At 42.8% G+C, this 27,551-nt stretch overlaps 1 protein-coding gene across 4 annotated transcripts in view; it reads left to right on the forward strand.

Annotated features, from left to right (window-relative positions):
* The window catches only part of PINX1 (PIN2 (TERF1) interacting telomerase inhibitor 1), a 59,282-nt gene that overhangs the window by 9,408 nt on the left and 22,323 nt on the right, over window positions 1–27,551 (forward strand). For all 4 annotated transcript variants that reach the window (XR_014317143.1, XM_082756381.1, XM_082756383.1 and 1 more), the window contains exons 5-6: window positions 1,385–1,477; window positions 3,781–3,857. Coding sequence is in view for 3 of the 4 variants with exons in the window: in XM_082756381.1 (XP_082612507.1) it covers window positions 1,385–1,477; window positions 3,781–3,857 (170 nt within the window). In the remaining variant the exon portion in view is untranslated. The remainder of the gene's footprint in view (window positions 1–1,384; window positions 1,478–3,780; window positions 3,858–27,551) is intronic.

The raw sequence follows: 27,551 nt of genomic DNA on the forward strand, positions 1-27,551 counted from the left end.
CCAGCACATTTCTAAGCTCAGTGAAATTCCTTCTTGAAGGCACAAGGCGGTGCTGCTGCCCCTTTCGCTGTAAGAAGTGCAGGAGGAAGCCTTGCAGAGATCCTTTCCTGTGTGAAATTCAGTACGGGCGGATAGGAGAGGAGGCTCAGAGTGCTGCACCTTTGGTCAGGGTATTTTAATTGTCATGCTTACTTTCCACATAGACCCTTCTAATTTGGATTTTCAACTGGACTGCAAAATCTAAAACTGGATTTTCTAGTCCTTTTCTCATTAAGTTTTATGTGCAACATCAGGAGTAGATCTGAGGCTGCTTTCTGGTAGTAAACTCTCCCGCTGCAGGCTGTAGATCTCTTTTTTAGGTCAATGACTATCATCAGGTGGCACTCTTGGCGAAGTGCTGTAATTCCAGTGCCAGAAAAGCTTGGTCTGCACAGCTGTCAGGGGTGGGATTGTATGAAAAAGGTGACTCAACTTGGGTATGGGTTGATTTCCCTACCTATACCAGTTGCCACTGGCAGGAAAAAAAAACAATCTCACCCTAAGTAGCCTTTCGTATAGTTATGAAGCACAGAATCCTGTAGTGAGTACTTCTCTTTGGGACAGGACCATAAAGTAGTTCTTACTGGACTGCAGGTTACCTCCTCCAGAGAATTTCTTGTAAATTAACAGGCTCTGTGGGTACAAAGAGTGTGTCTGAACCAGTAAAGTGAGCTTTAGTCTCTCAAGCTAAGTCTCTCAAACAAGTCCTGAATGAAAGTGGGCCTTAACCAACTCCAGAGACCATTCCCAGTGGGTAGCTCAGAAGCAACCCTTCAACTGAAAGTTAGAAGAACTAAATAATGTAGATGTGGCACTTCTAGCTGGTCTCAGGGAAGAAAAAGGTCAGCCTGTTTAATTTCCTTACACAAAGATATCAGACTGTGGCCATATAGGGGCACTTTAAGAAGTGTTAGAGTTGGAAAACTTGCCTGGTGTGATGTTTTTATTTTTTTTTCTCTCCCTTTCTATCCATTCAGATTCAGTATTTTATTTTCTACCGTTTCTTACAGCTTTGTCAGACACTAGCACTGGAAATATTTTGTAACAAATGGAACAACCAATCCAGCTTCTTACTGTAGAAAAATGTGTTAAATTAGACTTTGCCTTTGACCTGCAGTGCTTGTATCTGCCTTTTCAAATTGCACTAGACTGGAGATGAGAAGGGAAGGGGATGTGGCAAAAAAAAAGTCATGCAGTAACATGTCTCAGAAGAAAATTACCATGCTTCCTTCAGTGCTATGCTGTTACAACTTGGTTTTGAAAGAGAAAGTTAAACACAGTGATGTTTGAATTTGGTTGTTAGCCTTTCTCTAACAAGATTGGAACCTGCCTTTTTATTTTTTAGAGTCCTCGGTGACTAATCAGAAGACGACGTTTAGTCTCGAGGAAAAATCCAAATCCTCCAGGAAACGTGTCCATTATATGAAGTTTGCAAAAGGTAAGAGGAATTGTTTCTGGTTCATAAGCTGTAGCCAAGATTAGTAAAGCATACATCAAGGTGATCTGTTACTTTCTGTAGTCTATATATGACAAGTAGAATCTTGATTTAGAAATCCCCCCTGCAGCAACCTGCTTAAGGCTATAATACACTATTTCTCTTTATTTTGGACAATTCTGGACGGCTTTGGGCTGTTATCATTGAATAAATCAATTCCTGCCTGTAGGAACCATCAGCTGACTAAAGAACAATGAATATTCTCAGCGATGTGAGTGGGAAAAGGGCTGGAGAGGTTGACAAAGATGATGGCCAAGTAGCTGTTACCTGGACTGCACTATCCTCTGCAATCTCCAGTAACCCTGCCAAGAGATCATGTGGATAAGATAAGCGATCAGATTAAATGATGCAGGAAGAGGAAAGCCCTCTTACATCTACCAGATACTTTATTGGGTCAATTCGGACAGCGATGGGTGGCCAGAAAATCCATATCAGGAACTTGTGGAGTTACTCAACTTCTTTTCTGGAGTGTGATGGCATTATTTCAGCCAAACCTGCTTTCTGCTCTTGGCCATTGTTAATCCCTCGCTCTGTTTCTCTCTTGGTAATGTTCTCTTTCCACGCACCCCTGTGCACATGGTGGGTGTGAATCTGTGGCTCAGTAGAGGGATGGGATTGATTTCCACTGCTGGTTAATGTATTAAACTTAAAGCTCGGGGTAATGTTTTTGGATAACAAATGCTTCTGCTGAAACAGAGGTAATTGGCTTCTGAATGGAGGCCAGATTCTGATATTGGGGGTTGGGTCTTTTGATGAAGTAATTCAACCTAGAAGTCAAGTGTGTTAACATGACCCTGCCACTTAATGACATTAAACAATTAAAGTGGTTCAGGACTTCAAGTACAGAGACCATGGCCTACTTGAGGTAGTAGCAAAGAGGATTTATTTTTATTTGTTTTTAACTTTTTGCTAAGTAGAGGGGGGGTGGAATGCATCTCTTAGGCATTAAAAACACAGAGCAAGGCTTTTGTCTTAGCAATATCCCTTATTTGTTTGGCTGCAGTGCTTCTGTAAGGCAGGCCTCTCTTGGACTGTACCCTCTGCGGTTTAAACCAGGGAAATTCCTCCTTTTCAGGGAAAGAGGAAAAGTTATTTGAAAAAGGCTCATGTTGTTGTGGCCCTTGTTGTTGAAGTCCGATCCTGCTTCCTTTCAGACTAAACAAGACAAGCTCGCACAAAAGCAGGAGAAGGGAGCAGCAGCGATAGAAAACGCAGCTTCCGTTTCTGATGCTGTTTTGTAGCCTCACTGCTGGAGGAACACAGGCACCGCTCACAGTCTTGGCCCTCGCACTTGAATCTGGGAAATTTATATCAATATGACATTGACAGTGGTATAAAATGCTCTGTGGTGACGTCTCCTTACCCTCTGTAGGCAGTCCGAGATCCTGAGAAAAAGGAACAGGTGGAATAGTCAGATGTTGTTCTGAGGTCAGTGATTTTGGAGTCTGACTATCGAGTGCAGTATGGTGAGAGCCAAGCAGACTCCTGGGGTGCTGTCAGTTGGCCTGTCTGGACTCATTTTTGTCTCTTCAACTTTTTCTGGCTTTTTTTCTCAAAGAATTCTCTGAGACAAGCAGCGGACAACTGAATATAAAAGCTTCTGCGCTGTGAGCTTGGCCAAACATTTGCTGGCATCTCAAAGTATCACATCACACCCTTTCTGTCCTCTCTGCTGAAGTCCTACTGAAACTCTTTGCTTTGCCCTTGAAATTGTTTTTGTCTTGGGATAATCCAGTGTGTTGCAGAGGTGGAGGTTTTGCTTTTCAGGAGCGGTTTCACGTACCAAAGAAAAGCACCCGCTAAGTAAAGATTTTTATATTTTTACTACGTGGAGGAGATGTAAGTCCCTAACTCTGTCAGAGACGGGGAATTCTCATGAGAGTCCCAAGATGTGCATTTTCTCTTTGAACTTTTCTTGTTTGCAGGAGATTACACCTCCTCTTCCCCTTTAGAGTAAGTAGAACAGGCTGGTTCCCTCATCTTGCTACACCAATTACAGTGTCAGATGGGGGGAAAACAAGTTGTTTCCCTGTGGACATACAGGGACACAGGCTATAGTTGCATCCCCACCCACACATAAGTTTCCCACTGTATTTGGTAGCCACGGGCAGCGTTCACGTAGTGTCTGTAACATGCTGTTCCTGATTTGTGCACCTCCAAAAATAACTTCTCCATCTCTGCAGGCTAAAGTTTGTTATTACCAAATGTGAAGATTGTGGGTTTTATCCTCCCCTTACTCCTTCCAGGTAAGGATCTCTCTTCACGCAGTGAAGATGATCTGTCCTGCATATTTGGGAAGCGACAGAAGACTACAAAGACGCAGGTAAATGAGACTTCATTTTTCTTTTGTTTCCTTGCTTTGTTTTGGTCATAATAGAGGCATATCTAAATGTCTTGCTGCTAATGAGATTACCACATGTTTATCAAAAGCAAGGGGTCTTCTGCCCATGGAATCACTCGTTTCTATGTAAAAGTTGCAGGTGGAGTGCCGTTCTCTGAACTGCTAGAGTGTATGAATATCTGTATAAATTACTGTGATGTAACTTCTGTGGAATTAGGAATCTTCATTACTTTTCATTACTTCAATTTTACACTACTTAGGCGACATACGTTGTGAAGTAGATAAACTTTCCTTCATCTGAAAGTTCCATAAACATCAGAAATAAAATCTGACATTCAGCAGCAACCGGCCAATCTCAGCAAGCTGCTTTGTTTTCACGAGAAGTGGGAAAGGTTTGCTCATCTTTGAGCAATAACAAATAGCGAGAAGACTTTTCCCCAACTTTGTGTAATGAGATCAATGTTTCTGCTAGCATTTTTTATACTATTTATTAGCATTTTCCACTTGTGGAGAACAGATGAGCTATATCAGTATATGAGAAACATGCTTACACTGGGACATGACTAATGTATCCAGAAAGATTCTTTGGAAAAGATAACATCTGGAGAAACACAAATAAATGCGCTGCACGGATGGCACAGTTCATTCAGAGGTCTCTGAAGTCTCTTGCAGCTAAAGGGAAAGATGAGACCTGAAAAATTTGAATGGAAGTTTCTGGAATACCCTGTATGTATCTGACACCTTGCTTATTGTGCATACTCTTGAAAATTGTTTTGTAACTTCACTGTTAGCCACTGTGACATTTGGAAGGAGAAGAATAGGGGACAAATGCGCCGTAAGATCCTGGGCAGCAGTAAAAGTAATAAAATGTTTGTAGTTGTGTAAAGTATAGGTGGAATGACAAGGGGTTGTGAAGAAGAAATTGAGACTCACTGAGGATTCTTCGCTTGGAAGACCTCCTAATATGAAATACAAAATACTTCGGTGGGTGTCTCGGGTTAATTTGAAGGATTTGGTCTTGCTGTTATCCTGTGTTGTGTTATAATTTCAGAGAACATGCTGTAGGTTTTAGAGTTGCTGGTAGGAAAGCTGTTTTGTGGGTACTCTTTAAACTACAAAAATACATTCACAGCTAGTTAAATGAGGAAGCTGGAAGAGGCATAAGCAAATCAAGAACTGTCCTGTCTTGTCTGCCACCGTCAATACCAGTGTGAACCTTTGTTACAAGTCACATGGTTTGGCTTGAAAGGTGAGAGCTTGGGAAGAGGCCGTCAGCCACAACAGAACCCATCTGAACTTAGCTTCTCTCTTGATAGAAGCATTTTGGGACTTCAGGTTAGAGATCTCAATTGTTAGGGATCTCAGATGCTGGAGGTAAACGCGCACCATCAGAACCCCTTGATTAACACTGCTCCTGCTCAGGTAAATATGCCAGAGATCCATCGCAGCCAGGTTGGTAAGAGACGAGCTGGAGTTTAGTGCAAATCCCCAGGAGACAGTGCTGTGGCTAAAGCAGTAGATTTTGCCCACCCGTGGGTTCTTCCGAATAGTTGCTCTCATTTTCTCTGCACGTTCCGTATCTGTGGAAATAAAAATAAGTTTGGAAAGTGGTGCTGCTGCTTCTGGGCCTTTATCCTGCAGAACATTTCTTCTTTTGAGAGGCACTGGACATCATACGTGCTCGTGGCTGCTGTTGTGCATGTTTCCTTTCTACCCTCGCTGAGCACTAAGCTAATGGTTCAGGGTTCTGGCAAAAAGTTACAGGCTGTTCCCTGTTCATTGGCCAGATTTCCACATGCAAATATAGGCAGGAGGTAATATAATTTGGAGCTGCATTGTTGTCTTCTGGCTACTGTCTGCTGCTAAGCAGCCACAGGGAGAAAAAGACAGAGGCAGCACAACTATGCTTTTTTTTTTTTTTTTTTTCCTCCTTCATGGGTCAGAGATCTGTGGAGTTTGCACAGAACAAAAAAAAAATATGCATTGCTCAGGCACTCCAGCTCAACAATTTCATTTCATTGCACCCATGAACTCTCTCTACCCTTCGCATCATGTTCCAGAGCCTGGTCGTTAAGGTGGCATAAATGGAACTGCCACATGAGGATTTGCAGTGCTGTTCCCTTTGCGTGTTTGCTTTCTGTTTTTTGAAATCCCTAGGCTCTGGGCATTGCCCGAACGTGGCAGGGAGAGTGCTACAGCAGCAGGAAAGCGCTGTCATTCTCCTGGAAGCAAGTTGTTCCTGTCTGTTCCGTGCAGAGATAATGTGGAAAGAGCCCTGCTGCCCGTCAGAGCCCTGGGGTGTACCTACAGGCTGTGGAAGGCCCTCGTTGCTTTTAATTGCAGCTCCTGCAGCCACTAATAACACCCAGGTGCTGCAGTTCTTGTTCAGAGCAGATAAGGACAGCTTCCATATGTACCTAGGTGCTACAACTGCTACTACTACGGTCAGTAATAGAATGGCTTGGGTTGGAAGGGATCTTAAAGACCATTTAACTCCAACCCACAAATAAATCAACTCGTATGTTCTGAGTTGTATTTGCAACTGAGATAATATACAGAAATTGGTCCTGTAGCTTAAAGACCTATCTTTAAGGCTTTTTCTGAGGTATTAGATTCTTTTTTTTTTTCTTGTTTTTCTTTCCAGAGATCCAATTACAGAAGCTTTCAGACTTCTGGAGGTCTCTAGATCAGAGTTGCAGGGTCAGCTTCAAGGTACTTGAGACTTTGTTGAACTAGAGTTTGACCACCTCCCTTAAAGCTTCCGATTTAAACCTCTGACAAAATTAAGTGAATGGACGAAGCATCAGTTGAGAAGTGAGAGATGGGAACATCTGGGAAAAATGAAATTCTTACACTATGAGCGGATTCAGCTGGATGAGCATTTGCAGATCTGTAGGCATTAGGGGTGCTGGAAGTTATGGAAAGGTTTCAGGATGTCTGCCATTGTCTGCTGGCATTATCACTAAGTTTTTCATCTGTGAGAGTTGCAGAGCTTTTCTTATTCCTAAGAGGTGTTGTACCCACTGCTTTTCTGTATCTACCAGTGTCCTATAGTGCTGTAGATCCTGGCAGTGGCATTATATTGATAATCATCATCGCTGTGGTGCTAGGTCTGGCTGTTGGTTGGCTGGTATTACACCAATTTGTTCCTTAAAGAATGGGAAAAGGGGGTGGGGGGAACCCAGGAAACTCCATCTGTGCTTACAGGCAAGTGGAATCCAGTGCAAGGACTCAAGGCTCGCTGATATGCCCAGGACTCTGACCCCACAAAATCATCCTGGCTCCTCTGAAGTGCTGGTCAAAAACATGTCCCCCTGAACTGCTGCTGTGATAAAAGGTAAAAAATCAAAAATCAGCAAATCAAAAAAATAAAATAAAAATAAAAAAGTGAAGAGATGCTGTTCCAATTGGTCATGTTCAGTCTTTTCTGGTATGCTCATTAGCAATCATTTTATGATCTTGACCTGCACAAGTCTTTGGCAAAGATGTTTTGTGCTAGTTTGATCCGTGGTGGTGTAACTGGAGAGCTGATCTTGGAGTCGCTTTGGAAATGTCTCAGTGGCCTGGCTCCTCTTGTGTCACACTGACACTACTGCAGCAAGTGGGGATGTTGAAATTTGGGTTATCTGCATTATCAAAGTAAAAGGGGAGTTGGCTAGAGGATTGTAAAGATTGCAAAAGAGTGGAATTGCAAGGGATATGGAAGGAAATGCTGTTTGCCCTTACGGGTTGAAAGGAGCTTCTCTAGAAAGGATAAAACCAGGATACTGGGTCTGCTGTTTTGATGGTGTTGGGATGTGTGTTCCTAATCTTAGGCACTTGCAACCTTTAATTCTCTTAAATATTAAACATAAAGGCAGTTTCCAAAAAATGTTGATAAATCATGTCTCCAACTAAAAACTCCTTAATAAACAACACAGGGACTCTTTTTTTTTTTTTTTTTTTTTTAATAAAATAAAAAACGGGGGGAAGAAAACAATGGCTGGGCTTCAGAGTGGAATTAAATTGGAAACGTCTGCAGTTTTTCCCAGGGAGAGTAAGTGATCGAAAATATTGAATTGTAATTATGATGCTCTCTGGGGACGTGCGATGAGGACCTGTTTTGCAGGGTAAGATCTGCCAGACATTTTTTTTTGCCCCCACTTTCCCTCTAATTTTCTCACTTGCTTAGGAACACTGGGAGCTGGGGAGACAGAAAAACAAATTCCATTAGTTCCTATCTGGTTGAACTTCCTGGAACCCCCACTATTTTTTTTGCTTCTCAGAATTTCCTTCCTCCATCCAGCTGTGTTTCCTGATGAAGCCTTATCACTGGAGAAAATACTCCTGAGTGAGCCTGAGGATTTGGGAATGAGTTACAGACAGTCCCAGCTTGGTTGCTGAACAACATGATTCTGGCACTGATTTCGCTTTGGGGGCTGGGGGAGTAGTTCTGATTTGCTGGCGCATTTGTAATAACTCTGTTTGAGATGTGTACAAAACTGAATGTTTTGCATCCATCTCACTTCCACATCTCAGGCTGTTCGATGAGTAATCTGCTTCCTCCAAATTTTTGTAACTTGGATATAAACCTGCGTAAGTTCCCTTAAACTGCCTAATCCAAGTAGCCCAAAAGTCTTGAGTTTGTGGTGATCTCTTCCGTGTTAGTCATTAGAAATGTAACTATCCACCCTGTTGCTTTTTCACTTTTTTTAAAAAAAAAAAAATCAGGAAATTGTCTTCTGACACATTTTGCAGAACTTCCTCAACTGACTTACATTTCCCAGCACTTATCAGAAAAACTTGTTGGCTAATCTTAAGGGACATAACTGAAAATCCATTAAAGTCTGGCTCTGTCACTGGCTCACTGAAGCTCTGGGTAAGCTGATGCAATTCCCTACACCTCAACTTTCTCTCTGCAAAATAGCAGTTGAGATACTAATGTTTGTGGGTTTGACAACTGGCTTTTAGGCAAGGGACAACTTCAGGGGGACAAACTTTCTTGTGTTTTCTTGCTCGCAACAGAAGTCTCTGTTTAGAACTTAAAGGGAACAAAAACCAGCAGAAAAGTTAGTTAATTTTTAACTTACATTTTTCACTGTTCTGCTTTGGAGACTTCAGCTAGCATGAGGTATTTAGGACTCAGAAGCAGAACAGAAAGAGGACATCAAAAACCTGGAGAGAGTCCAAAAGGATTTAGTAAAATGGGCGACAGGGTTAGAGGGCATGTCCTAGAAGGAGAGAGTGGAGGAACTGGATACGTTCATCTTAGAAAAGAGGCAGAAAAAGATGACCTCTCTGCCTATAAATATCTGGGGGCCGGGAGAGGGAGGAACAGAGGAAGGGAAGGGATAGTAATCAGGGTAGGCAAAAGCCAAGAATGGTGGTGGGGGTGAAAAACCTTCAATTAGAAAAAGGAAGACACAAGCTTACTCTTCTGCAGGCTTCCTCATAGTGATGTCAGCAGGGCAGTGGAAGAGTCCCCTAAGGGAAATCCCAGCTCCTTAGTAAGTGATGCCAAGGAAAAAAAAAAATTAACACTTTTAAACCCGTTGGAATGGGGAAAGGTGAATTGATTGAAGTAAAACATCTCCCAACAACTTCTTCTTTGAGCAGCTCATGTAATGAAGCTTGGTTTCCTGTGGTTGTGTCGTCCTTGGATTCTGTGGTCTAAAGGAGATGAGCTCATGCTGAAAGCCCTGTCCATGTGCATGCTGATCTGTTGGCCTTCTCTGTCCAGCTGCCTGTTTTCAGTAAATATTTCAGAGTCATAATGTGTTCGAAATCTCTAAGCTTCTGTTGGGGTGGACTGAAAAATTGCTGGAGAGACAGGAGCACGATGTACACAAATGTCTGGGCAGAACGAATGTGGAAACTTCACTTCCTTAAGAAACCACAGTAAAAATGTAGTTGCTGTCAGTGGGCTCCAGAGAAAGACAAAAGGAATATACTGAGACAGACTTTCACATCTTTCCTTTTTTTAATTACACAAGTATTATCAGGAAAAAAAATGCATTTTAGAGGCACTTGGCATCTCGTGCCTAGGTGCCATTATCACCATGCTACAGAGTTTGCCAGATTTGGGATTAAAATTTAGAACTTCATGCTTATTCCTGTATGCTTATTCCTGTGTGCTTATTCCTGTATGTGACTTCACCATTTCAGCACAGATGTAATGCGTTTTGTTGGCATTAGAAAGAATAAAAATACTTTATCAAGAATCAAGGGAAAGGAACACATAGGTAACAAAGGGTGGGATTTAGCCCCTGACTTTACAGAAGGTCTGGGCATCTTCTCCAGGCTCCCTTTGTAGTGATGAGACACTAGTGCCTAAACAGAAGTGTTTGCTTGCTCTAAAGATAATGAAGTATGAAACCAAACCCTTCCTGGAGATGTGAACCTCTGTACTGAGCATAGAAGGCATCTAATAGTGAGGTGCTCCTATCCTAAAAGTTATATCCTGAATATATTCTGTTTCACTGAAAGTTATGTTCTTATAAGCATATGGGTTACAGCCCAGCCCTCTTAACCTGTACAGTTCTTTTGAAAACTGTGGTGTGGTGTTTTTTTTTTTTTAACGTTGTTTTGTGAGAAGAGGCTGGTGACCTAGTGATGAAGTCAGCATGACCTGATGGTGCTTTTACACATCTGGTATCCCCAGGAGCCTGCTTCTGATCAGAAAATATTTGTGAGCCTCCAGTTCAACGCTGCTTTGACCAGTTTGGCTTGGTCATTCCTATTTTTTAGGACACATGATCTAGGGAATGGTAAGAGTCAGCTTACAGTAGGTTACTTCCCCTAGACTTTGAGGGGGAGTTCAGGGTGTTCTGTGGCATAAATATTAGACAATACCATTAGGTTTGTGTGTTCACCTGTTTTGTGTTTCTGACCACTTGAATAAAATGTATTAAAATTCCCATTAGCAAGGGCTTTTTAGTACTTCTGTAATATTTCAGTTACTTCTTAGGCCTCTAAGCTTTGCTCTGCTGCATACTGTGGACTCTTAGCAGCAAGAGGTGAAGATACATCTTCAGCGTACTCAGGTGGTACAGATGGAGCAAAGAATGTTAATTTGGGCCAAAATGGATGGAGTATTGCCTTCAGCTCCGGGCCCAGCACCAGGAGGTCGTGGAGCTGCTGGAGAGGGCCCAGAGGAGGCCCCGAGGAGGAGCAGAGGCTGGAGCCCCTCTGCTCTGGAGCCATCTGAGGGAGCTGGGGGTGTTGGGCCTGGGGAGGAGAAGGCTCCGGGGAGACCTCCCAGCGGCCTGCCTGGGCCTGAGGGGCTGCAGGAGAGAGAGGGCAGGCTTAGATTAGACATCAGGGAGAAATTTGTCACTATGAGGGTGGTGAGGCCCTGGCGCAGGCTGCCCCGAGGAGTTGTGGGTGCCCCATCCCTGGCAGTGCCCAAGGCCAGGCTGGATGGGGCTGGGGACAGGGGTTGTGCCCATGGCAAGGGGTTCAAACCTCATGATCTTTAAGGTCCCTTCCAGCCCAAACCATTCTGTATTTCTATGATGTTTTTCATCGTTCTCCGTGCAGATGAGATTATTCCAGGAGCACTGGTAAAAATCGCTTTCCTCAGTGAGGTGTCAAGAGTAGCATTTTCAAAAAAAAGCACGAAGAACAAAATACTGATGTTTGCTGCCTATTTTGTAAGCACCTTGTTAATCAGCTGAGGATAAATTATTGTTTAGATATCAGCAAAGAAATGGGGAGGAAGAGACATCTCCTAGTCTGGAAGAAATGATGCTTTTTCTCCCCTCTTCGTTGGAGAAGAGCCTTGCCTCTAGCCTTAGTTCCTTGGGGGGGTTGTTAGGAACTGAAGCAAAACTGGGGGGAGCTCTTTTGATTTATCTTCTTTCCTTCCCTTTTGGTCACTTCGATAGGCTTAAAGAGCCGAGTTGGCTTTAATGTGCTACCATTAGAGACCGTGCATTAGCTGGAATAAACCATCATGCCTCACAGTGAAAAATATCCCTTGATTGGCTAATTAATCAGTCAAAGGGGAATGACATGGCCCTCGGCTTGAGGGACTCTGCTGCACAGGTAAACAGGTCATTGATAAATGGTTTACCCACAAATTCATATATCAAGACAACTTAATCATTTTTTAACTACAGTTTGTGTGAAAGCTGCACTGCATTTTTGGAAGTGTATTTTTGCTGCCCTTGCTTTTTGCATTGTGGGAGTTTTTAGGTTGTGAACGTTTTCAAGAAAAGCCCAAACAGAACTTCTGTTAAAAAAATGTAGTTCTGTTTCTGTGAATCACTTCAAAAAAAAAAAAAAAAAAAGAAGAAAGAAAAAACAGCACAAAAAAGCCCCAACACCCAAAACAACAACAACAACAAAATCCCCCCTCAGGTTTAAAGAAGAAAAAAAAATCATCATTATGGCTTTTGCATTGAAATTAAGTATCATGGCTGATAGCTTTTTGTTATTTAAACATACAGAGAGTGTTCAGTAGGTGATACCAAGTCCTCATGAACAAAGCTCACGTCCATAAACGGGTCTGGGGAAATAACTGGGGAAATTCATGGATCTGGTAACAGACAGTGCTGGCTTTCACCATCTAATCTTCTGTATACCATATAGCATTTTATTCTGAAAAAATGGTTCCCTGGTGGGAACCAGGGAACTCTCTTCACTGAGAGTTTGAGGAGGTGGGAGAGGAGTGGAGAAGAATCCAGCTTGAAACAAAATAGCAAAAAACAGATCCCATTCTTCTTCATGGGATATGTAAGTAGTGTTAAAGCAGTGTAGCTGTATAAGGTGCACAGCACAAATCCTAGTTGTGCTTTTTTTTAAACCAGTGTATAGTGTTACCTAAGAATATGTGGAGAATGCCGGAGAGTGAAGTTACCTTTATTTTCACCATGAGTAATCCCTTCCTACCAAACAGTCCTTGTCATGGGCCTGCGCGTTTATAGGATGACTTTGTTTTGTTTTTCCTTTTAAAAATATTTGTCTGATCAAAGCGTTTTCTTCAAATAAATAAATAAAATTCCAGTGCAGTCGTTCAAAACAAGAAAAAGTACACTTTTTGATCCTATCACAACAGGATTTGTATATGGAAGCGTGAACTAAGCAGGTGGCTTCCTGTTGATTTTAAAGCCAGGTGGGCAAGTTCTTGACAGTGAGTTGATCTCGCAGGCTGCTACCTGCCCTGCTTTCCCTGGTGTCGTGGTGCAAGAGTGTGCTGGCTGCTTTATCCTTCTGCTGGTGTAGCACAGAGCCAAGGGGATGGTCCTGAGGTAGCATTTGGGGGTTGGTCTCTTACAGGAATAATGGTACTGTGGAAATGAGAAGAAAATAGCAGTGTGAATTCTCTCTCAGAAATCAGAATCCATATTTTATTATCCTCCAAGGTGGCCAGATCCACTCAAACAGCATACAGAAGGGTTGGAAGTTCACAGCATGGTCTTATTTTTGCTAAGTTTAGTTATAAAAGAGCAACCGACCTTTCTGCAAAGGTATGTTCTGATTTTGGGGTCATCAAACTGATTGTGGAACTGCTCGTTGGTTTAGATGGATTAAGTAAACCAGAAGTTGGAGCCAAATAAATGATTTGACTTGAGAACGTGCATAAAATCAAAGAAACAAGCTTTTCCACTTCCAATCCAGTATTTTGACTTCCCTAATGAATTATTCCATCTTCAGCTGTGAACATTTCCTTTTTTTGTTCTCCAGTCAGGATGAATATCTGCGGTTAGAGTATGCCTTGATAGTTATTAACTTTCCCATCAGGGTAACTTGGAGAGTGCATGAGATACTCCTTCCTCTTTGACCTCATTTCAGCCACCTGACACGTTTTAAACGTTTGGCAATTTGAACTTAATTTGAGCTCTTTTGAGTTTTGTCAAAGTAATATGACAAGGTGAAGAAATCCTTTTTGTGTGTGTGTTTGTTTGTTTGTTTTTCCTGCATCTACAGCCTCACCCTGCAAGCCCTCATCAATGCCCTTTTGAATAATTTTGTTGCTGCTATATATAAATGCAAATGTGACCCGTGGACTAATGCCACTCGTTTGACCATCTGCTAATGGCTGCATGAAGCCCTCAGTTAAAAAAAAGAGTAGGAGGGTGATGGAGATCATGCACTGGGATAGTAGATATCTTCCACATTCTGTTTACTTTAACATCATCTTTAAATTGTCAGGTACCACTATCTTGCTGTGTTTTGTTGCAGAATGCTTTCTAGGAAGCATGTAAGGATGAATGTTGTCCAACTTTGACTGCTAAGTCAGATCTTCTTAAGAGGGGAGAGCAAGGAAGCAAGCTGAAGTAAGCAGAAAAAAATAATGGAGAGGAGTTGAAGTAAACCTGAGTTTTGCTCAGCTGGAAAGCATTTGGGTTCCTGACTGTACAGATTCTGAAGTTGCTGTGCACGTGACAATGTCTGAACTCTTCTTCCCTGCGCTGGATTAGGTGATCTGACATCTGTCTGCTGTGCCTGGTTTGTTCTGTCTCTCCCTGGGGGAAATTGGTTGTGCATTCAAGTATTTTGATTTGGCAGACTCTCAGTAATACGAACCCAGTGGGTATTAGTGAAGACAAGTTGAAGTGTGCTCTGGCTTCGGAGCGGATGGAAGATGCTGGCTATGATAATCAGTTTCTGTGGAAGCTTGCTGCACAGTCTGCGATGGACCTCCAGAAAGTTCTGCATAGATGAGCTTTAAGCTGCTGGTAGAAAATCCTCGTGTGCCTCAGGATCCAGGTTCACCGAGGCTGTTTTGGTGAGGAGCTCTCAGATGAGGTGAATGTAAGCAATAGCCATTACACTGAGCTTTGAGCTCAAGATCGGGTATGATTTGACATGGGATACTAGAGGGGCCAAGGCATAAGAAGACCTTCAAGATGATCAATACCTGACAAGTCACGTCATTAAATCGTGTCCCTTAGTGCCATATCCACACGTCTCTTAAATACGTCCATGGATATAGATGCCACCACTTAATTAAGGAGGAGTTTTTTTGCTCCTCCCCACCTCTCATCTACTCCTTTAACTCTTACTGACAATCAGAAAGGCGCCGTAGTCTGCACCAAACTCACCAAGGTGCCTGGAACACTTCATAGGTTTACCTGTTTCTCAGCAAAATAGCTATAAAGGCCTGGATAACATTAGACGTGGAATTTCTCTGCAACTGCTAACACTGAAACACTCAGAAATTTGATGTGAAAAGTGTCACTGAAAGCAGCAAAGACAACTTCTTGAATTCTGTTTTGATGTATGGCATATCAGAGGCTATTAAGTCTGCCTGCCACTGCTTGTCATGTTCAAGCGAAAGCTATTTCTTCCAGCAATTCTGAAATCATCTGAGGGCTTCAAATCTTTATGTACTTGCCTGGCTCGGCTCAGTTCATCCTGGAACTGGGTCTTAGCAAACAACACATTTAGTCCAGTGGGTTACAGTTTGCTAGGTATGTTCTCGATCTGTCCACTAGTGGTATCAGTTCAAAGCTCAAATTGTTCCGTGAAGACCACCCTAAGTCTCCTTATATAAACCTTTTGGTGCTGAATCTGGGGCAGTGATATAATGAAACACACGATGGGTCGGGTTATGCAGTCCTCCAGTTTGCTTCTACCTAAAAACCTTTGTCCTCCTGAACTGGAAAATGAACATTTAGTGGGGAGCAATTCGGTGTTGGTCAGTGACCTGATTTCAGCCACTTTATGTCTGTGGCTGCGCTGATGCTGAAAGCTTCAGCATCCATTTACATTTCATCTTAAAAGCAGGGGGAATGCTGGGCCAACCTTTGAGGTGATGAGAGAAAATTGTGTAATCTCAGACGTCAGCAAGTGGCTGGAAGAGGAAGCTTTTTGTTGTAACTTGCACACTAACAAGTTGGAAGGCGAGGTGTCCCCGTTTTAACTCATGCCTTGTTAAGCCTTCTATTAGCTGCTGCTTTTAAGCTCCTCTCTCCTAGCCCCTTGGCATTTTTTATGCCAAGATGGATTGGAGCGTGTGAGTTTTCTGTAGAGGACATCACCCCGTAGTGGATCCCAGGAATTTGGCTCAGGTGAGGCACAGCGAGCTTGTGTCAGGGCTCTTTGGTTCGCTTTTACTGTCCTCCTTGCACGTCCTCCAAGTCACTTCTGTGCATCCCAGTTGCAAATCCCTAAAATCCAGGGGTGATTCACACACGCCATGTAGGTGGTATTAGTCCAATTCGTGTGAAGTTTGTAGTTCTTTACAAAATGCATTGAAATATTTAGATAAAAGTGAGCATGTTTAATTGGAAAGTGTATCATGCATGTGTTTTTTTTTTTCCTGCTGGCTATTTCTGGAGCGCTAGCAGAGCTGCTGGAAGCATTCTGCACGTGCTTTACCTATTTACCTCTTGAACTCTACAGCCAGAGAACGCCTCTAAAAGCGATGCTGTGGTTTTAGGACACCGGAACTTAATTAAAACTTCCAGAGATTCCTCAGGCGTGACCGTCTCCAGCTTTTCTGAAACCCTTGCAAACACCAGGCTGTGTACATAAAGCCAGGATGGGAGGGGAGAGCGTGCTCGGAGCCACCACGTTGCTGAGATCTGAGGGCGAGGGTCTGTAACCCGGCGGGGCCATGCACCTCGGAAAGCTGGGGTCAAGCACGAGGTGAAGAAGTATCTACCTGCCCGAGTGTTTGTATAAACGGTTGCTTCTGGTAAAGTGAAGTAGCAGCCCTTGTTTTGACAGCTAGTACTTAATGTATCACTTGGGCTGCTGATTCCCTGACATCCATTCATTACAGGCAGACCTCCTCTGACCGGTGCTCACCAACCAGAGCGCTACAGGGCGGTGGTTTTTTTTCTTTTTTTTTTTCTTTTTCTTTTTTTAATAAGCCGAGTGTTTCTCGGTTACCAAATGGCAAAGGAATGCTGTGTGTAGCAACTGCGATGGATCGCATCCAACGGCACAAAATATGGCCTGCTCCTTTTTCCTCCGTCGTCGTGGGGAAATGGGTGTCTCCAAGAGACGCCCATCGGCATAGCCCTCGCTCTTTAGCAACAAGAGTCTGGGTGTGCAGATTTTTAACACTCGCCACTAGAAAACAGAGGTTTGTCACTCCTGGCAACTGACTTTACAAAAACACTGATAACAATAAAGGGCTTCGTGCCCAGTCCTGGCTTCTGCTTGCTTTCTGGGAATCTTCAAGCGTGGTGGTGGTGCTGCTGCCCCCTCTGCTTTAACCCTCGGAGCCGTACCTGGATGGCAGAACTCACGGCGAGGTTTGTAGAGCCTGGCTGGTCCCAGAGGTCTTCTGCACCTCAAAAGTCTGGCACCTCGACACACTTACCAGTATCTAAAGCATACAGCACAGAAGCCTCTCAGGGCTAATGCAGATATTGTTCAAATCACAGTCTAGATTTGAAGTTGACTTAATTTTTTGAAGCCTCTTCCTTTCCTTGTCAGAATTAGCAGAGCAAAACACTCTTTATCTGAGGACGTAAGGGCTTAGGTAAATCTATGGGGCTGTAAAATGTTCCTGTTTTCAGTGATATTCCCTGCTGCAGAGTCAGCTGAAGGAAAATCATGTGCAGGTGCCTCCGCCGCTCGAGTACGCGGCGTGACTTCGTGGCTTAACGTGTCAGCGTGGTGGCTTTGCTCTAGGGTGACTAATCTGCAGGCAGATGCTCTCCAGTGCTGATTTTGCTGCATGGGGATGACAGGAACCTTCAGCAAAGAGACATTCAGGCAGCTGGATCTGCTGACATCTTCAGCTGCTGCAGCAGGGTTTGCCAGCGTTTGCCTGTCAAAGCTCTCGGACTAGGACTGAGCCGGGCCACTGTGGTACAAAGCCTGGAAAAATAAAGGTGAAAGTGTGTGTATGGGAAGGGATGGAAACTGGTAGTATTCTTTGCGAGGTTGGGGAGCTGGGAAAAAAATATCTGGAGCTGATGTCAGGCAGCAAAGCTTTAGGACTCTGCCATGACATCTCCAAAGTGCTTCTTGTACTTAGTTTTTCAAGAAGCTTTCCTTTTTTATGGCTCAGAGTTTTGAACTGTAGCTGCAAAACTCTTTCGTCCTAATTAGTAACTGGTTCCTCTGGAACCTGTATTGTCAGGCTGGTGGAAGAATTCGGTCCTCGTGGCTCTGAAGTCCTTGAAAGAAAGCATGAGATTGCTCTCAAGGGAGAGCCGTGGCGTTTAATAACACTTAAGGGTCCTGACACACAATCATCTTCAGGGTGTCATACGAGAGGTACCCACTTAGCTTTCTTGTGTCCTTCAGGTTATCTTGTTGCTGTGGAGATTCACTGATAATGGTGGAGTCAAGACAGTGCTCTCCAATTGTTTCAGAGCTAAGCTGGAGGCCTGAAGGAGAGGGAGATTAATCCTAGCTGAGAGGTTAAACTTTAGTGATGTAACATCTAAGGAGCAGGGGAAGAGAAGAGCACCAGTGAAGGGTCATTTCACCCACTTACGGTCTGACCCGTGCGTTTGAGGGTCACCTCTCTCCATTGAATATGATGATTTTGGCCTCCAGATTTAAAGCTAAGGATAAATATTTTGAATGGATTGTGCTTTGGGTACAGCTCTTGCTTTTTATATATATATATATATATGTTGCAAATGCTTACAGGATATTTGCTGTTTTCATTTCTGGACGTATGCTTAGGTAACGTGTGACATTTGTGACAGTCTCTATCTTACAGATTTTGGTACTGCCAAAACGGATCAGTGTGCAGAACGTGGATAGGACTTCAAGGAACCTTGGGAGGGACCACGTGAATACAAATCGTTCTGTAAATAAATGTCATTCGTTTGCATACAGTGACATAACATCACTATACACAGATGATCTTGCTTTCCCCTTCTAAATCTCTTTCCTTAATCAGCTTTTACAAATAAAAATACATGTATGTCGGCGATCCGAGCAGGAAGACTTTTTAAAGCAGTAGCTTTATGCGCCCAAAAATTTCCAGGCACCTTTTTCCCACTGTGTCTGTCTCAGAATCGGTACCCGGTCGTTATTTAGGAGGGCAGATTATTGACTTTTCTCTAACATTTGGGGCATGCTACGTGTTTGAAAATTACACCGACTCCTTTATCACTGCCAGTCACCGTCAGCAACGCTACATTCCCTGCCTGACACGAGGGAGGTTTGCCCTGAATAAATGTGGTAGATAAATGGTCTTTCTGTTCCTCAGAAGAATTTGGGCCACTTCTCAAAGTTGGTGCCAGAAGTACAGTAGCAGAGTGGCACGGTTCAAGTTAATTGCGCTCCGATTTTAGTTAAAAATCTAACTAGCTTGTCAGCTTTGAATTTATATTTTCACAGTTCACTAGGGAGTGATAATGGGGAGGCTTTGATGTAGCTTGCTGCTTTTTGCTTTGTACCAAATGCTCCCAAGTTTAGTAAATAAACATTTTCGGTGGGCAGGGGGGCCGTGAATGAGCACTTAGAGCTGGCCAGAGCCGTGGTATTCCCTCACCAAGGGACAGCAGGGGTGGCGGAGCTGCAGGGCTGGCACGTTAAACCCGATCTGCACGGAGCACCAAGGTTGAGCTCTCGAAGAAACAGCTCATCAGAGATTTGTTAATTAGGTGTTGCTGGAGATTTGCTGAAACGGTGAAGCTGTGATGCACAGAGCACTACCTGTTAACTCTTGAATATCCCCGTGATATGTTTGCTGCTCTTCTCCACTCCCAAAATCGGAGGCACGCTGTTTTAATGACCTGGGCTTCCCGAGGCTGTCCTGAGCAGCAAGTTTTTGAGAGAATGTTAATGTGAAACTGGTCCAGAACCCTTAATAATAGACTGTGGATTGTATACCAAGAAAAACTTTAAAGTGTTTTTTTATGAAAGCTGGTGGTTCTGGCTTTAATTGGAATCAAAGTTTCTCTCCCCTATTATTTTTAAAAATAGATAGAGAGAAAGGTTTGTGATGTATAGAGCTGTATACTCTACCCCTACCCTATAACCAGTGAGAAAGGACCCAGCCTGCTTGATCATCTTTCAAAGCACAGAAGCACAAAGCCATGCTGCTCCCTGTTTGAAAGCATTAATAGGGTGTGTTATATTTTATCCTAATATAGTAGTTAACTTGCTGTTCAAGAGACTACTAGGTTTCATACCTCCCAGGCACCTGTTCTCTGGTTCAAGGGCAGATCAGCTTTTAAAGGTTGCAGAGCTTCCCCCTAGTTCTTGTTTAAAACCATTTCTTAACCCTTTTAAAGCGTTTTTAAATATATGCTTAATTTTTGTTTCTCTTTAAATGAAGACTGATCACTTAGCCTTCTGCTTTACCTGTTTTCTCTGGCGATATGCAAACCAACTACCGAGCTGTTTAAAAAGGTGCAAGTAGTTTCTTTACAGTTGCAGCCGGTTGCATTTTCCTGGATGGACAGATTCCAACGCCAGAACCTTCTTGCAGCGAAGACCTCGTGGCATGCACAAGCTTCCCTATAGCAGCCAGGAGTTTATCCGCTGCAGCAGAAACTAGCTGTCACCAGTGGAAATCATCCCTAAAATATTTCAGGGACTAAGGCAAGCTGAATATTAATCCCGTGACCTTGAGCTCTCTCATCAGGGGGCTGCCAGACTTTGGCGATCTGTCCTCTGAGCTGCTCTTTCCGCTGCAGGTGCTTTTCCAAAGCGAGCGGGCTGCCTTCCGACGTGGATATAAACTGCTGTCCTTGTACGTGAGCTTACACAAGACCACCAAAAGGTGGCTAGCAGGAATGTGGGCTAATCTCATTCCACTAACCCAGTCAAAATGGGGATGTGCATTGCCAAAACTGTATCCAGTCGCTCCAAGGAGTCCAACAGGAACTCCAGGCTACGGGCAGGTTTTAACCATCTGAGTGGGAAGCAGCTTTCTGTGTTGCAAGCCCTGCAACATTGATTTCAGCACCTGGCTGGGATGGTTCAGAGGTAATGTCATCGCCTAGAGGGACAGCTCGCTTTATTTAAAGAAACGCTGAGTTTTGTCCATTCTGAGCTGGAAGTGGCACAATTTAAAACTTCATTTCTTCAGAAGCGTCTTGAAGGGGCATTCAACAAAGAGAATCCATTTGTAAGGCAAATGATCTGAAATATTTATGTGTAGGAACCAGCACTGCTTTAACTTACATATGGAGACTTCCTAAATTTTAGTGTAGATTATGTTGTTTGTATTGATATTAACAGAACACACCTAGCTTCTGTGTTTGAAATAAGTAAACTTTGCACAGAAAAGTCAAACATTCCAGCTAGCTTTTAACAAAGCATACGTTTGAGTTTGAGTTGTACTCAAAATTACTGCCTGGTCTGGTAAGCAGTGAATTCTAAAATTATTTGCTGGGGGTAGGATGTTGCTCTCCATTGTTTTTTGTTTTTTTTTTTTTTTTTTTTTTCTAAGTTTTGACAGAAGATTCTCTAATGTCTTTAAAAAGCTCACACAAATTTCATTAGGTTGTCTTGTCAATGCATTTGCTTTTTCACTACATCCACATGTGGCTGTCCCATGAGGAATGTTTAGGATGTCAAGCAAGTGTCATACCTGTACTAACATAAAGTTGGAGTACGGGCTGGCTGCTGAGTGTGGACACGAGTTGGCTGTGCCCATGGCCTGTGTGGGTTGAAGTGGCTTGGAGTGTGTCTCCTGGAGACCTTTATGTAATACACAGTTAGGATTTTCGTGTTTCTTTTGCCCTTTTTCTGATATTATATCTGTTCTCGGTACAGAATGTATTATACAGGACCTGGTTTGAATAGTCGTGTAAGTGCTGATAAAGTACAAAATGCTGAGTCTGAGATTGATCACGTAACTCGGCTCCTTCCAGTTCTGCACTAAGATTATTTAGACAATCATAATTGTTATTTACATAATTATGTACTGTTCATTTCTCTGGAAATAGCACTCAGATAATGAACAGCTATTCAGTATTTTGTTTTCATTGAGGGTGTGGCCTGGGCCTTTATTTACTACATGCTATTTAAACACTGCTCAGAAGACAATTATGAATATTTATGCTAGATTTCTACATTGTTGGCTACCGTAGTATCTAAATCCTTTCTTCTCAGCATGTCTTCGATGGTCTGGGGAAGATAGGAGCTAATTTTAGAAGATGGTTTGTTATATCCTGAAGATGTGGGATGATCCAAAGAGTCCGAGCAAGGAGAATTTCACCCTCGGTTGTCCCAGTCCTTATAATGTTGCTTTGAGATGGAGAGAGTACAATCCCAACCATTTGATGGGCAGTTAAGCTCAAAAAGTGTATTTGTCACTGGTAAATTTAAAAAACAAACAAACAACAACAAATAAAAAATGGGGTTCTGGCCTCCAGTTGTCCATGCTATGAAGCTGGAAGCACAGCCCTGGCCCGAGGACAGCAGCATACAATGCCTTGGCCCGTTTTAGGAAATTCCCACCTATCAGAATTTGGGTGCACCGTTTTGTTATGATGCAGTCTACCGATCTCAGGTGTGCAGCTTGAGACATCTGGAACCTCAGCTTTTTTTTCTTTGTGTTTCTTCACTCCATAAAGCTGTGTGTATTCACGGTGCTGCTGCTCTTGACGAAAGAAAAGCTCCGAGTGCTTTTCAGATTGAGGTTTTTGACAGGAATACATAAAAAGAGAAACAGAAATGAAGGGCTTGACTTCATCTCGGTGTGCTCTATGGCCAAGGCCAACGTAAAATCGAATCTCTCAGGTCAGTACTCATTTAATTTAACCACAAAACTCTCGTCTGTTTGGCCCTGTGTGTTTTGCACTAGGTGAGATGGGGTCCTGCAGAGCACTGCCGCCTGTAGTGCAAACCTCTGACTCATCTCTGAAGAAGTCTGCCCTACTCGCTGCGTGAGGGGAGGTCCTCTTCAAAACATAACACGCAGTTGTGCAGCTAAAATGGTATCAGTATGCAAAAGCACAAAGGTGGTGAAAGAGCTAGGCACCTAAATATTCTTGTGGATCTGGATTGTAGTAATTTCTGCAGCTCCCATAGACTTCTGTGACTGTTTAATGGGTTATACATATGAATATTTGTTCATCCTTCCACGTATTCCTGGATTAAGGAAATATGCATTATATCTGGTGATCCTGTTCATCACTGCACCCTGAGAAGTTACTGTTTTGGTAGAGAGGACAACATGCTGGTCAAAGCACCTTTCATTTAGGCAGCTATTCCGTAGCCAGCACGTCTGTCAAAATCAGTCCGTAGCAAACAGACAAATTTGGATTTTTTTCTCTATGATTTCATTTTTGATGCAGTGACGCTCATTCATTTTTTTTGGGTTACAGTTTCTTGGCAGCTTGCTCACAGTGGGAGATGATATAAATACCTGGGTAGAAACTCATCCTCTGAAGTTCCTCTATTAATCCATGCCATCAGGGATGCTTCTTATCTATGTCACCTTGTGAATGGTGCAGGTGAGAAAATGGAGCAGGAAAGCTTTCCATTCAAATCGAGTTCTCTGTAAAAAATACTAGGTGATATTTTTAGACACCTTGGCCACCTAACTCTTTATAAGGATGCCCTTGTGTATAACGTACACCTGCCCGGTGCTTGCCTATCGCCACGTTGGTGCCTGTGTGTGCCTAGAAGTGATCGTGAGCACGAACATACCGACAGTCCATGTCTTGCTAGCATGGTTTATTAATTAGATCTAATTCCTCGCGCTCATTGGGAATTCCCTGTGAACACTTCAAAGCGCTCGCTGCAGATATTTCCTTGCGAGCATGTGATTCCTGGCGCGTTAGTTACTGTCATGTGGCTGGAAGACTTCTTGAATCTGCAGAGCGCCTCATTTGTGATGAATAAAGCTGCAGAGACGCGGGAGTCTTTAGACACTGATAGCTGGTTGAGAACTGTGTTAATTGCTGTGTTACGCTGGGGAAAGCTGTGCCTCTCCAGCTCTTAATCAAAGGACCGCAGCCCCTCTGAGGGAAACATCCTGCAGACTTACGAGAGAGGTACCGGAGTAGTTTATATGGAAGTAAGCAAAAGCAGCTAATGGTACAAAACCCTCGTTTTACTCTTTCGGTTAGCTTTTTAATTAGGTACTGGCTGCTGGGGGGAATTGGTTCTCGCCTGGCCCTGCCTGCGTGCAGAACCTTGTCCCCATCAGCTGAGTGTGAACGGGTTGGGTATGGGGGTTTTGCAATCCCATAGCCCCCCTTTCGGTGTCCTGCAAGTCAGAGTACTAACTTCTTGGTTACACAGGAGGTAGAAGTCGAGTTTTCATTCTGTTTCCATCAAAAGAGCATTTAGAAGATGAAAAAAGAATATTATACAAAAGGTAAGACCGTTGGGAAGGAACAGCTTGGGTGGTAGAGAGAACATGTCTGTGTGCACTCAGAGCTGGTTGTCTCCTGATAACTCCAGTTTACGTGCTAGCAACTGATGTTACTGACAAAAAATAAAATAAAATAAAATAAAATAAAATAAAATAAAATAAAATAAAATAAAATAAAATAAAATAAAATAAAATAAAATAAAATAAAATAAAATAAAATAAACCTTCTCCAGTTTCTTACCTTCCACATAAGTCAGAAATCCTGGCTCTTGGATTCAATGTAAAATGGCTCGCGATGGGAATGTGGCAACAAAATGTAATTTAGACCTCTCAGAAACATCTCAAAACATCCTTGCTTGTGTGTGCAGAAAACATTTATGGATTATTACCGTGGAGTATTTTAAGTGTAACAGAGGGAGGAGTATTTACAGGTTAGGTAAAAACCTTTGTGCCAGGCTGCAACAGCATCAGTATCTCGTCAAGGCGTTTGTATTATGAGAAGTTAATCCATCACCTTGGCTTTCTGTGACATACCTTATGCTTCTATCCTTCTGTTTCCATCCTCAACTTTTCACAAACTACAGAATGAACTCAATTTTGGGGGTGGATCAGGGCAGAAAGGAGAGCTTTGTGTTTCTTGGAGAGCTGCTCAGGTTAATCCTGGAGAGCCAGAAGCCGCTTGAGTTCTCTTCCTTTCAGAGCGCTTCAGATGCATGTTATCACACATTAACTTATCTTGATTAATTCTGCAAAAGATATGGGAGCAGTTCCCTCGAGTTCTTATGAAAATGAGAGGGCCGTCCTATCTCACCATCATCCTCTCTTGGCGTCAGAGTGTCTGTCTGCTGGCATTACTTCGAGCCAAGGAAATTGCTTGACATCACTTCACTTTCTGAATATCGAGGCAACAGGACGTTGGCACTGGGAGGGTGAAATCTGAAGCCAGTTTCCATCCATCGGATGGTATAGATCATGTTGACGTGCTTCATTGCTTTCACTAAATCCTCCAGGTTGACCTCCCCAGGTGAAGTAACAGCAATTTCAAGGCATGCTGCTGACCAAGTTCAGCATTTTCTTTCCTTCTTTTTTTTTTTTTTGACAGAGATGGATGCTATGCTCTTCTCTAAACGCTGTTCCTGAGCTTAAGTTTCTGATTATGGTTACTGTAGGAGAAGAGATCTGGATGTTTTTTGGGCTCTCAGGTGAATCCTCTTCTGCATAATGTAAGGAAATTAATTTACACCATATCAAAAATCAGTGTCAAACTGATTTTGGTACACTGGTATCGTGTGCAGGTAGTGGCTATGGGTTGATGTAAATGATACCTCTTTAAGACAGAGGTAATTAAAACGTGTCGCTTTTGGCTCATTTTATTTGATGGAAGCTTTTGAACAAATTCAAATAGCCTAGTTTCTGCTAGGGAAACTTCTGAATTGAGCATGAAATGCCTTTTTTTTATTCTTTCATCAAAAAATCTTTTTTTCAGACGGTTTAGACTCCTGCTTTGATCAAAAAAAAAAAAACAAGTCGCCGATCAGATTATTGAAATTTGCAAAAGGCCCCACACTATTTTTCCAAAGAGGGGGGAAAAAAAAAAAAAAAAAGATATTTTAGGAAGTTCACTCTCAGTTTTGTTTCTTCAGACACCAGCTCAAAGCCAGGCTTAGCCAAACAGATTCCCCCCGAAATGGCCGTTGTCTGGCTTTTCTTCTTTATTTTTTCTTTTCATTTTTGTTGTTCTTTGACAAGGCTATCTTAGTAGTGTCAAAAAGGACCTCGCTTAACCAAAACAGCAGCAGTCAACAATATCCAGTCTCTGATCAGTGTTTTCCTCCCGAGACTTGCCTGAGTTTATTTTGCCATTCTTGAGAGCCGGTTGCTTTCACAGTCGACTCTGCCTTTGATATTCCAGCAAAGTAAAGCTTCTAAATTTGGCCTGGCTGTGTTTTCTTTCTGAGCATTTTCTGGACAAGTGTTTCAGCTCTTCCTTTCCTGTTCTGTCTGATATCTAGGGATAAACACACCCGGACACATGCACATGCACACGCTGGGTTATCCAGAGCACTGTACATAATGCTGCTGTCTGTTTCGTGTCATTAGGGTCTTAAAATCACCGTTTCATTCCAGTTTGGTTTTCAAGGAATATTTGACATTTTTGGTGCTGTTAACTCTACTTCTTGTCTCACCCAATGGTTGTTTCAGCCTCTGAACTTGCATGTCTGTGGGCACAAGGCTGTGTGTGAGATGCCTTGCTCATGAAGCTTTTAACATTTGATTGGAGGGACGTGTTCCTCCTCTGAACATCCCCTTACTCCTTTTTGAAGTGACCTACAGCAATGAAGGTGCTTAGAACACACTAAAAAAAAAAAACTAGCAAGATTTTCTTCCCTGTAAACCTTTTAACAAAACAGTTATTATGATTTTATGTACAGAATTCCATATTTTCATATTATTACACGAATTAGAGCAAGTAAGTTTTTTATTATAGTAGATTTTAAAGAGAAATGGTGGAGTGACGGAGAGAAAGGCTAAGCTATCTACATCATCCTGTTGAAAATTTTACTCAATAGCAATAAAAGTAACCCAACCCGTGGATGTAGGGAAATATTCTTCTCATGTCCCCTTAAATGAGGAGATTAAGTCAGGTGTCAGAGTAAAATGTATCAGGAGAGTCTTAATATTAAATCAAAATTTTAGGAGCCTGTTTGTTTATGTAAAGGAAGGTCCTGCTTATACTAGAGATGCAAAACATGGATTATAGATAGCTTCAGTGGCTTGTACTCGTATCTCAAGATGGTTTTCTGTCTTGATAGGTAGGTCTGTAGTCACCTGGAAGGTTGTTGTCTGAAGATCTCATGTGCTTTTCAAAACGAGACTGGACCGTTCTTTTAAACTTGACCCAAAATACCTTATCCTGGAAGAAATTGTTTGAGCTTATTAAATGACCATGCTCCTCCTAGCTTTGTTTCCTTACCGTGGGCAAGGCTGGATTGGGTTTTGGTGCTTCAGAAAGGCGATAAGAGATGGCCTGCAGTCATATCGCAGTACTGATTTATACTGAGGGCTGGGGAAGAGCATCAGAGCCTGTCCGTGGATGATCAAACTGCACCAGTAGATGTCAAAAATACAACGTCCACATTTACGCATGGGTGTGTGATCGTTGCAGTGCTGCTCACCCACCGGGGTGGTCTCTGAGGAGGATTTAGGAAGAGAATTTGGGAACCCCCATTGTTTCTTCTGCAAGATAAGAAGAAAACAAGTTAAATTGGTAAAGTCCCTTTTATTAGATCGACATGCTGCTGTGCTGTTGAGTCCCTCTTGCTCGCGGATGGCAGTGTTTTAGCAAGGCGTAACTCCACTCTTATACAGGGTGGAGACTGAGGCACCCGTAAATGAAGTCGTCTGTGGGCAGGCGATGGAGAGATAGGAGATAAACTGAGGTCCTGGGAGCCTGTCTCGTCTGTGCACAAAGAAAATGAGTGGGAATGACAGAA

The sequence above is a fragment of the Aythya marila genome (genome assembly GCF_965140915.1).
Source record: "Aythya marila genome assembly, chromosome: 3".
Taxonomy (NCBI): domain Eukaryota; kingdom Metazoa; phylum Chordata; class Aves; order Anseriformes; family Anatidae; genus Aythya; species Aythya marila.